At 47.3% G+C, this 10507-nt stretch overlaps 1 protein-coding gene across 4 annotated transcripts in view; it reads right to left on the bottom strand.

Annotated features, from left to right (window-relative positions):
• Positions 1-775: 775 nt before the first annotated feature.
• Positions 776-10507, bottom strand: part of IL1RAP (interleukin 1 receptor accessory protein) — a 48036-nt gene continuing 38304 nt past the window's right edge. For 3 of the 4 annotated variants that reach the window (XM_074877405.1, XM_074877406.1, XM_074877407.1), the window contains one exon: positions 5021-8650. In XM_074877405.1, the coding sequence (XP_074733506.1) occupies positions 8205-8650 (446 nt within the window). In that variant the 3' untranslated portion in view covers positions 5021-8204. Of the gene's footprint in view, positions 2077-5020; positions 8651-10507 lie in introns of those variants that run through there. The other variant, XM_074877408.1, reaches the window with a different exon arrangement.

Here is a 10507-nt window from a genome sequence, read left to right as displayed (position 1 = left end):
TTCTCACAGCTCCAGCAATTTCACTCTGGCTGCACCTGAGGACATCAGATAAGGGTCTGTCCTGGGTGCCACAGGCCCTGTACACCAAGGGCTCAGTTCCTGTTTCCAAGGCAGAAGAAAAATAATTGCTTGCCAACCTTGGAGGCAACAACTAGACTGACCAGCGTGGTGGAGGAGACCCTTTTTTTATCTCAGAGAAAAAAAACAAATGTATTACCTGGTCTGGCGTGTCTGAGCATCAGCTGAAGGCTAGCAGCCGAATCCTGGGATTAGCACCCTCCCTTGGTGGGGAGAGAAGTAACTATACAAAGTAGAATGATGCAAATGAAGTTTTCATTGCTGTTGAAGAGTGGGAAACACTGCTGACAGCCAGCTCAACCGGCTGATGAAACAGCAGCCCCAGGGAGACTGTTCAAAGGCTCTTTCAGTTATTAATAAAGTGTGGTTGAGTTTTGACCCCTCAGCTTCAGCGCCTGAGGTTTTCTGTGAGTGTTTTAGGTCTTGCTCCTCTCCCTGAGCTCACTGACTACTCAGAGAATTTTTAAAATCATATTTCCCTAGATTTGTAATGGTTTTCTTGCTGCGTGACAGGCCACACAACTGACAGAACAAATTCATCATATGGTGAAGCTGGGAGAGGAACAGAGTCCACTGGAAGCACTGGGAACAAGAGGGGACCTTGGCCAGCTTGGGCAAACCACCTCCCCAGGCACCTCCTGGTGAACAAGGCTCCAGCATTTACCAGTTCCCATGGCACTTGTAACAACAGCAGGTTAAAGAAATCAGTTTTATTTAGAGAGAAGGGACTTGTCTTAAAACTTTTGACCAAGTTTTTTAAACCACAGTGGTTAACGCATCGTACGGCACAGTGCACTCCTGCACTGGCAGGGGCTCCTGTTGCCCTCACTAGCAAAGTTTTATCCTTTGCAAAATGCAGGCTTGCTTCCCCCTTCCAGAGGTTACTGACAGGAGCATGGCTTCTTCCCCTCTCCCTCCCGACCCCCGGCTGGGGACCTGCCCTCCCACAGCCAACCCCAGCAGCAGCCCTGCAGCAAACATGACCACAACTGGGGAAAAGCAATACCAGAGAAACACATTTTCAGCTCCACTTTGCAATTTAAATTAAGGAGAAGGACCCGGGCAGGCAGCCCCCAGCCGTTGCTCTGTGTGTGGCTGCAAGTCCCTGGCTCAGATCACCAGCACCTGTGATATTGCTGCAGTCCGCCATGCTGGCATGGGACTGACGGTGAACAACACTGCATCAGCCTGCAATATTGTAAAAATATCTTAGCTGAGGCTGCAGTGAGTTTCTTTTGCCGGCCCAGCACCTGTGGTGCTGTCAGCCTCTTGGCTAGAGTACATAGAAGTCATTGTTGTTCGACAGGTCGCTGTAATGGCAGAGGGCAAGAGCAGGAGCCTGTGCCGGTGGAGGCTCGGGTCGACTTCTGCCCTGAACCCCCTGCACCACGGGCCTGCCCGAGCCCGGCTTGCAGAGATGAGTGTCCCACCTGGGCTCAGCCACAGCCTGATGCTTGCGCTTGAGTCTGCTGCCGCCATTGCAATAGGTCCCACAACACTGGCATGTCAAGAAGTGCTTGGCTCGGTGTTTGGCCTTTGACTCAGGGGCCGGGGCCATCCCTCCAGGAGCCAAAGTCCCCGCCATGGTCCCCCGTGGGTCGGGCTGCCCTTTCAACCGGCTCCTTCTCCTCTGGATGGGGTCCAGGCTGATGTCTGACTGGGAGGAGCAGCTCTCGTTCCAGCCCGCACCGGCACTCAGGCTGCGCAGTGGCAGGGCGAGCCGCAATGCCTTCCAGAACTGGGAGCCGGAGCGCTTGGACTTCTCCCCCTTCCAGGTGACAAAGGAGACAGACTCCTTCAGCTGGAGGATGCTGGGGTGGGTGCACTGCAGCGGCCTGTACTCCACCACGATGAGCTTGGTGGCGATAGCGTTCTGGCACATGATGCCCAGCTTGAACTCCAGGAGGCTGATGCTCTTCTCCGTTAAGTAATCGGGACTCAGGACCACAATCATCCTGCGGCTCCTCTGGATGAAGTCGAACACAGCTTCAGTGGTATCTAAGAGTGAAAGGGCAGAGGAATTGGGGTGCACAAGGGGGGAGGGAGTAAGGAGAGAAAAGCTGAAGGAAGCTGTTTGGTAGCATACCTGCACAGATTCCCCCTTTCCACAGAGGGAAACCTGGCACAAGCCCAGTGACTTTCAACTTGCCCACACTCCTGCCAGCAGGGGCTGCAGGAGCAATAGCAGCATTTTCACTTTGCAGTTGGTTTTTGAGAAGGTTGAGGTGGTAAATGAGAAGCCAGGATAGCTGGATAAGCCAGGACTGTACCATGACTTCTGCACTGCACAGCATCGTTGCTGCCCAGGGAAATTCAGGCATTTGATAAAGGGCAGGTCTTGTTCAGGAACCACCTGCCCACAGGTCTGGCAGCCCTTTGAATGGGGGGAACAAAGTGAAGGAATCATGTAATTGTGCCACAGCTTACACTGCCAAGGCTAAGATCCACCTCCCTCCCTCTCATGCTCTCTCATCTAGAAATGGAAGCCTCCAGACTTGGAAAGCAAAAATGTCAGCCTTAAACCTCTCTGTCAGTTCCCCTAGCCGTGATGGGGGGTGAGAATACTGTCCTTCAAAGCATGTCTTGGGATTAATTGTAGTTTGTAAAGCTCAGCAAGATGGCTAGCTGGAATAGTGCCAAGCAAGGGCAGCATCTCTTTTATTACTAATGTTGAAAAGCAGCAAACCTGAAGGATGTCCTTGGACTTCTACATGTGGCTGGAGATGCAGTAAGCATATTGAAGGTGTCATGGCTAATGGGTGACCAGCGGAAATGATGGGAATTAATAGGGCTGTTGCACTTAGCAAATTAATCCAAGTTGATTACAGAACTGTAAAAACTTTTAAAACCCCCACCTACTTACTGAGTGCTAATGCCCAAGATGGGGGAGTGGGCCTGAGGACAAGGTGATGTTCAAGCAGGACAGGGAGTAATGGAGTAAGAGCTCTTGCACACTCAGTGAGAAAAAGCCTTGTAGGAATGTCTTGCAAAGAGCTGTTCTGGGGAGAAGAGCTCCCTGCTGCTTCCATCACTTTTCACACTGCTAAAGCCTTGATTCCTCAGTCTGGAGACTCCTGTCCCTCCCCGTCAGTGGTGTTTTATATAAATAAAAATATTGCTCCTTCCCTGCAATGGCAATACCTCTTAATTCTTCCAGCACTTGTCTCTTTCCTTATCTCACAGCAGAAGGTGCACTGTGTTGCACCTGAATGCATCTTATTTTAATACTGTACAGAGCAATACTTTTTTTTTTCCCCCCAAAGGTATATGACTAGCTGTAAAACTCATTGTCACTAGATTATCTGGGGGCCAAGAACATGGGATGGGAAAAATGATTGAACAGTAATATCCTAATGGGGAAAGTAAGGCACTCTTTAGTTCTTTAACATAATGCTGGAATTTAAATCAAACTGTTTGGAGTAATTTTTTTCTTGTATACAAGGTTTGGAGGGATTTCCCCCCAACACACACAGGAAAACACTGATGCATTGAAACCAAAAGTAGATGATAAAGTTTGTTCTGTCAGAATTGTCACTTAATGTCGTAAAACATTCTTACCACCCTATTTCAAAGGCACAAAGAGTTGGCAGCAATCTCCCAATTTACTGACTCTAGACCTCATTCAAACCTTTCTATAACTGATTGAGCTTTATTTTGAAATCAGCCAAGCTTCAACATCTTGTGAAAGAAAAAAACTCCTTTGCTGGCATGAAAGGTCTTTCTTTTTGAAACTGGAATCACAGTGAAATGGAGGTAGGAGCAGCCCCTGAGAGGTCACCTATTCTACCTACCTGCTTAAAAAGCACAGGTTCAATTAACATGAATGAATCCAACACTGCTGAAATGAAATATATTGATTCAGCTGACAGTGATGGTTTTCTTTTATGAATTTTGAATTTGCAACACTCAACATTTTTTTATTAGGAAAAATGCTCAAATTCCCAAAGATAGATTTTATTTCTGAGAATGGGATGCATTTAGACTTAGCTGACCGGGATACCTTGGGATATTCAGTTTACAACGTAAACCCAGCTCATGAAAAATCCTGAGTGGCCACTTTACAGTGTGCAGGCAGAAGGGTTCCTCCCAGAAACACCAACAGCACAGGATGGGGCTGGCAGCAATAATGCTGTGGGCTTTGGGTGGGTACCAACAGAGCGGGGAATTTGATACTCTTGGGTATCTGCTTTGCACTCTAAAACCTCCATCTTTACTATATGGTTACAAAGACACTGCATATTTTTGTTGATTTACTTATCTCCCCTAATGCATCCCAGAGATGTAACAGAGAATTGTAAGAGATATACATTTGTCCCAGCCCAGTAAGAGCTGGGGGATCATAAACACCATAGCCCATAGACCCCAAATCCATAGATTGTCACAAGTATTCATTTTGTTAGTGGTCTAGAAGTACTCTCTCAACTTACCTGCTAGCATGCAAACAAGGGAAAAAGCCAAGAAAGTGGCTTGGATGAGAAAATGTGAAGCCGAATGAACATTTTCTACCCAACTACCTGGAAGGTGATGGGCAAAGCAGCCTAAGAGTGAGCTTGATTTCTACAATTAGGGCAGATTTACAAGATCTATTCAACACTCCGGCTTGGTCTCTCAAATGAAGGGAAGTTGTTTCCTTCCCATCTTTCTATCTTGCGATTGCCAAGTAAGCACTCTTCAGGTCAGAGACTTTCTGTGTGCATATCCATTGCTGGGTGACATCTGAATGCTATGTGTCACTGTGTTTCTGCTTGCACAGCCCTGGTAGCAGTGGTGGTGCCTCAGGATCTCTGCAGGCACACCATGAAACAGCCAGGAAAATGCCCCCCTCTAAGGAGGTGTCCCCAAATGGTCCTGATGCTTGGACTACACACAGTCATTGTTCTATACCAGCCTTCTACAGACATAATGGGGAGGAAAATGATACTTATGAGAAATGCACAAGGACTGAAATGCAAAAGTGAAAATGTTTTATTGAAAAGCAAAATAAAATAATACTGACACTTCACAGACCAAATAACACAAAGGCAAAAACATACAGAAAAGAGAAGGGAAAACTTTGGAACAGCTGTACGACATCAAATGGCACGGGGGGAAAGATTTTTTTTCCAATTTGTGCCACGCTGTTTCTCCATGAAATAACAACGAGGAGCTTTGTATGAGCTGCATATTGATAAATGTTAGGTTAGAGCACAGAAACTCAAATGAATCAACTGAACTAGACAGATGCTGTGACAGAATCCCACAATGGAAACCACATGTGGCATAGGATGAAGTGGCAGGCATATTTGAGGTGTTTTGTGGATCTGCATTACAGCTGGGACTGGGCTTTACCCCTGGCCTGACAGCTCCCAGCAAAGCCAGGGGTAAATCTCCCAGGGGAGCGGAGCCTGCTCCAGCGCTATTCCTCCCCTCTGGACCTCCCGGGTCCCTTTCAGACCATTGCACCTTTTGCCTTATGGATGCTCTACTGAGTAATCCTGTTCTGGGGTTGCAATGGCACCAAGGGCCACTGCAATGTATGTCAGAGAAAGTCCTGGTCTATTATTTATTTGGAAAATTCTTTGAATAAAATCAGCAAAATAAATGAGGTGGATTTAACTTCCTAAAACAATCAGACTTATTAAAATATCAGCATAAGTTTTCTTGGTACGTCAGCCAAAAGTGAGATGAGATGTGATGTGGTGAGGCCTGGGATGTTAATTAATTTATGGTTATTTTTGAGTCAATTTTTTAAAAATCAAATTGGAATCTAACACAGTTCTGCTTTGGCCCCAGGGCCTTCTCTCTGCCTGCAGATCTGGCAGCTGATTACAGAGATGCTGAAAACACAAACAGAAAGTTGAAGTTGGACAAAACAACACTGAGCATGGTTTTGGATGGTGTCTCATATAAATGAAGCTTTCTGGAGCATGGGAAACAGCTCTGTCCCTCCACAGACAGCCACAGTAGAAAAGCTCATAACAGCAAGGCTTTTAAGCACCTCTGAGCAGATGAGGAGTTCCACTACCTTCAGTGAAGCTGACTGCAATTTTACCTGCTTAAAACAAAGGTTACTTGGGGCAGGGAGGATGAAGAGGAAGGTGAGAAAGAATCTCAATTTGTTCCACATTTGTACAGTACCTGCCCAACAGCATGCACGGCTGCGGCTCCCCACTGCCCTGCAATAACATTATTAATCATAAGATGCCAAGAGCGAGAGGTTTCACTGATGCCAGGATTCAGTCCCATACCTTTAAGGCTGGGCTGTTTACTAGGACACCCTCAAACCTTCCTGCTCAGTTGCATGAATAGTGCATAGATTCCACATTGTAGTGCTTTTTCAATGCCATTACGAATGGATATGCTTCACCCACTGGATACCTACAGAGCAAAACCATGAGTGAGAGGTGACTCAGGAGCAACCATTATCAACAAAAAAAATAAGCATGCACCTAGTGTGAGTAACACTGAATTCCACAATTAAGTGGGCAGGCTCTTGCACTGGGAGCTACAGGAATATGAAGACACCCCCAGAGCTTGTAGTTTTATGTGAAAACTTTTTGAACAACAGTATGAGTCAATGCTAGGGTCCCGCTGTGCTTTGGTCTGTCCTACAAGGGAAGGGACACTCCCCTTGCCAGTCTGAAAAGCCTGTCTGCTGGGGGTTAACTCACCAGGTCCTCCTATGCCTGCTGCGTCCCATTGAAGCAGGGACTGGTACTCAGTGGTTTTTTTATATTTCCATTTTGTGCAAAGGTTGCAGAAGCTGAAATACATCCTCTGTTCTGCAACTCTGGGCTGGAAACAAAATGGGTGGATACCTGCTTTGTAAAGCCAAGGCTAGTTTAAACCTGAGCCCTGATGGTGATGTTGTCCATACTCAGGCAGAGAACACTGAGTCTTCATAGAATCAGAATAGTTTGGGTTGGAAGGGACCTTTAAAAGTCACCTAGTTCAACTCCCCTGCAATGAGCAGGGACATCTCCAACCCGGTCTTGAATATTTCCAAGGATGGGGCATCTACCACATCTCTGGGCAACTTGTTCCAGTGTTTCACCACCCTCAAGGCAAAAAGTTTCTTCCTTGAATCTAGTCTGAATCTACCCTCTTTTAGTTAGAAACCATTACCCTTGTCCTATTGAAACAGGCCCTACTAAAAGTCTGTCCCCATCTTTCTTATGAGGTCCCTTTAAGTACTGAAAGGCCACAATAAGGTCTCCCCAGAGCCTTCTCCAGGCTGAACAACCCCAACTCTCTCACCCATTCCTCAGAGTCTTACCCAGCTGGACAGAGTTAATAGATTTTAATAAGTCCAAATAAGTTTGTAGGATCTCGTGGGGAGTTGGACACATATTCAGTGTCATCCCAGAGGCCTTGGCAGAATCTTGTATGATGCTTTCCCCCAGCCAGCAGCAGAGACAGTAGGTGGGTTCAGTAGTAAATGGGGGATCCTTGCAGTGCTTGTGAAGTCCCTGAGTTTACTCTACAAAGAAGCATCTCTCAGACATGCTCCATGGCCCGTATTAATGATAGATTTCCCCTGGATTACGAGCATTACATCCCTGAAGGATCTGGGATACTTGGGAGACTGCAGAGTCCCAGAGACTGACCACTTATTAGTAGAAATGCTACAATACAGATATCACCTAGCAGAGCTTGCTTTTTTTTTTTTTTGCTTTTTTTTTTTTTTAAATGCTTCAGTAACAGCCATTTCACATTGCCAAACTATCTGAATGAACCTGCTCCTACAGAAATGTGGGGAGCAAAGATGAGGAGCCTCAAGAGTCTACACTCCCCCCACTGAAACACAAATCTCTGATCCCACAGTGATCAGGACTATATAGCTGGGACATGTACAAAAGGCTCTATACTGGAGCCACCTTTCAAACTGTTCCCCAGCCTCTGCAACAAGGACCAATGACCAGGAAGGAGTGAAGCCACTTATGAGAAGAAATGAGCCACAAGGTGCTGGCTGCATCCCACCTGGATAGCCCACATTTAGCCCCTGAGCCCAGGGTTTGTGTGGTTGGTGACAAGGACATGCATTTTCAGAGAGGAAGTGTATGCATCTTTGGTCTCTCTACTGCCAGGGCAACAGAAAAGCTGCAGGGAGGCCCGACTGCCCTCTGAAATGCTCAGAGGACAGTCCTTCATGGCAAAAAACCTGACTTCCTTCCCACTCCCTGGCCTAACTTGTGGAGTTTGGGGGTTTGGTTTGTTTTCTTTTCTGATGGCGTCAAACATTTTTCAGGGATACGTATGAGCCCATCAAGGCTCAAACTCCTGCTAATTTTTTTCACTGGCATTTCCACCTGCAGCTGCTTCCAGAACCTGCCCTTTGGGAACTTGGATTTCTCGCCTTTCCATTTAATGACAGTCAAGGCCGCCTTGGCCTGCTTCAGCTCCTTCACTTTGCTCTTCTTGATGGCTTTGTACTGCACTAGAATGACTTTGATGTTGCCCTTGGAGGCCATATTCTCTAGACCAGCCTTGAGCTCCAGCAGGGCCTGCGTCCCCTGCAAGACGTAGTTGGGGCTTAGGACAACAAGCAGACGTCGGCTTTTCTGGATGAAGCTCAGGGTTTCGTCTGTGACAACTGGGAGAAAGAAACATTGAGGTGGTTAGTGATGGCCGAGAACATGCTGCTAAGCTGCTAGTGTGACACCTGGTGTCTCTTGAAGGCGACAATAAAATCCCTTAGAGGCCCTCTCCAGAGACTATACTGGTGCTTCCCAACCCTACAAGTGATTCCAGGTAGAGCCTCCTACACCATGGCTGGTACCCATTGCCCCATACAGTGACATCTACTCCCAGCCCCAGGCTGTCTACAGATGTGTTTCCTCCTACCCATGCTACATGGAGATGCCTGAGGTAGCTACATCTAAAAGGCACAGTACTACATGGCAGTGACACCATCTGATGCTATGAGGATGCCATGTGGCCAAGAGGGCTGCTCTGGTAGGCTCAGATTTAGCTTCCTTCTAGTGAGAGTGGAAAAAAGAGGCTCTCTGGAGCAAAGCAGGAAAGTTGCCAGCTGGACAACACATGACCTCAAGGAAAAGACTCAGCCTGAAGAGGCGTCTGAAAGCCTGAATGCCTACGCTTGTATCCTCCTCTGGCAGACGTCCATAATGACTCTGGGTAATCCTTCACTCCTCTTGCCTCAGTTTCCCCACACCAAAGACACAATAAGGATCTACACCCTTCCTGACTGTCCTCACTGGTTAATTTGCTTTGGAAATACTACCATACTAACTCCTGCTACTCATCCAGCTGTTCCTGTTGCTGTCATCGATGAAAGCAGATTTTGAGTGTTTCTAGAAGTGACAAGTAAACTGCTCTGAGGACTTTTAATGAAATGTCCCAAAAGTGACACCCTTCGAGCTGGAGACATGTCACGGTGACTGTGGATCCTCTTTGATTTTCTAACATCTGCAGGTAGACTGTCATTAGACACCTTTCTGTAATTAATGTGAAAATTCCTTGTAAGTGCGAATCTCGGTGCTTGCACTCTCTGCTGCAGAATCTCCTACACTTCATTGACAAGTCTCTTGACTGGTCAGAAAATACAATGGAGAATAAAATAACGCTGACAGGCAACTTCATTTAGCTGTCAAGCACGTTTGACTAGTTCCTGTCTGCAAACTTGCAGGATAATCCATCTCCCACTGTTTCTTCATCAAAGACAACATAACTCTCTACCTGTGACACAGATGCACACTCTGGAGGCATGACACCAGCTGCCAAAAGCTATTTATTGGCCCACCATGCTTCCACCCAAGAAGGACATTAGTCAAATCCTGGCTAAGAAGCAATGGTGAAGCCCCAGCAGTGTTGCAAGTGGCAGTGCAATGACAAGCCACCCCAGCAGTGCTCTGGAGGGCTGGCACTGGATTGAGGCTGGCAATGACTGCCATGAAGAGCAGGGATGGGAGTACTCCGGGGGTGAGGGTGAAGGGCAGGGACCCCAGGAGAGCTGTGCTGGAAGGAAAATAAGACCCTCCAAAGGGAAGGGGGAAGGATGGCAAGAAGCGGCAGGGGGAACAGGAGGGAGATGTATGTCTTGAGGAACAACTGGTGAGAATAGCTCAGAGCAAACCTGCTCTGAGCCTGGCACTGGCATCAAGCAAATAGAGCCTGGAGGGTGCCCTGCCATGTCATCCAGGCCCTCTCTAGAAGGAAAGCACCAAGATTGCAGCTCTCTCCCTGTCCCTGAGGCACACACATTTATTTGCCCTCAAACTCAGAGGTGCTGTGTCTTGGCAGCGATTTAGGAGATAAAAATAACAGATCCAGATTGATTCTGCTCCCTCTGTCATGCAGCTGGGCTGGGACTCCAGAAGTCCCTCCTGTCCTACCCAAAAGGGACCCCAATGGACTTTATCAGCACAGGTTCTGTTATCAGTGGGGTCCTGACCCAAAGTCTATGACTTCAAAGTGGGGCAGTCTGCAC

This window comes from Strix uralensis, chromosome 9 (genome assembly GCF_047716275.1).
Source record: "Strix uralensis isolate ZFMK-TIS-50842 chromosome 9, bStrUra1, whole genome shotgun sequence".
NCBI lineage: Eukaryota > Metazoa > Chordata > Aves > Strigiformes > Strigidae > Strix > Strix uralensis.
The sequence above is the reverse complement of the archived record's forward strand: the minus strand, read 5'-3'. Positions and strand labels throughout refer to the sequence as shown.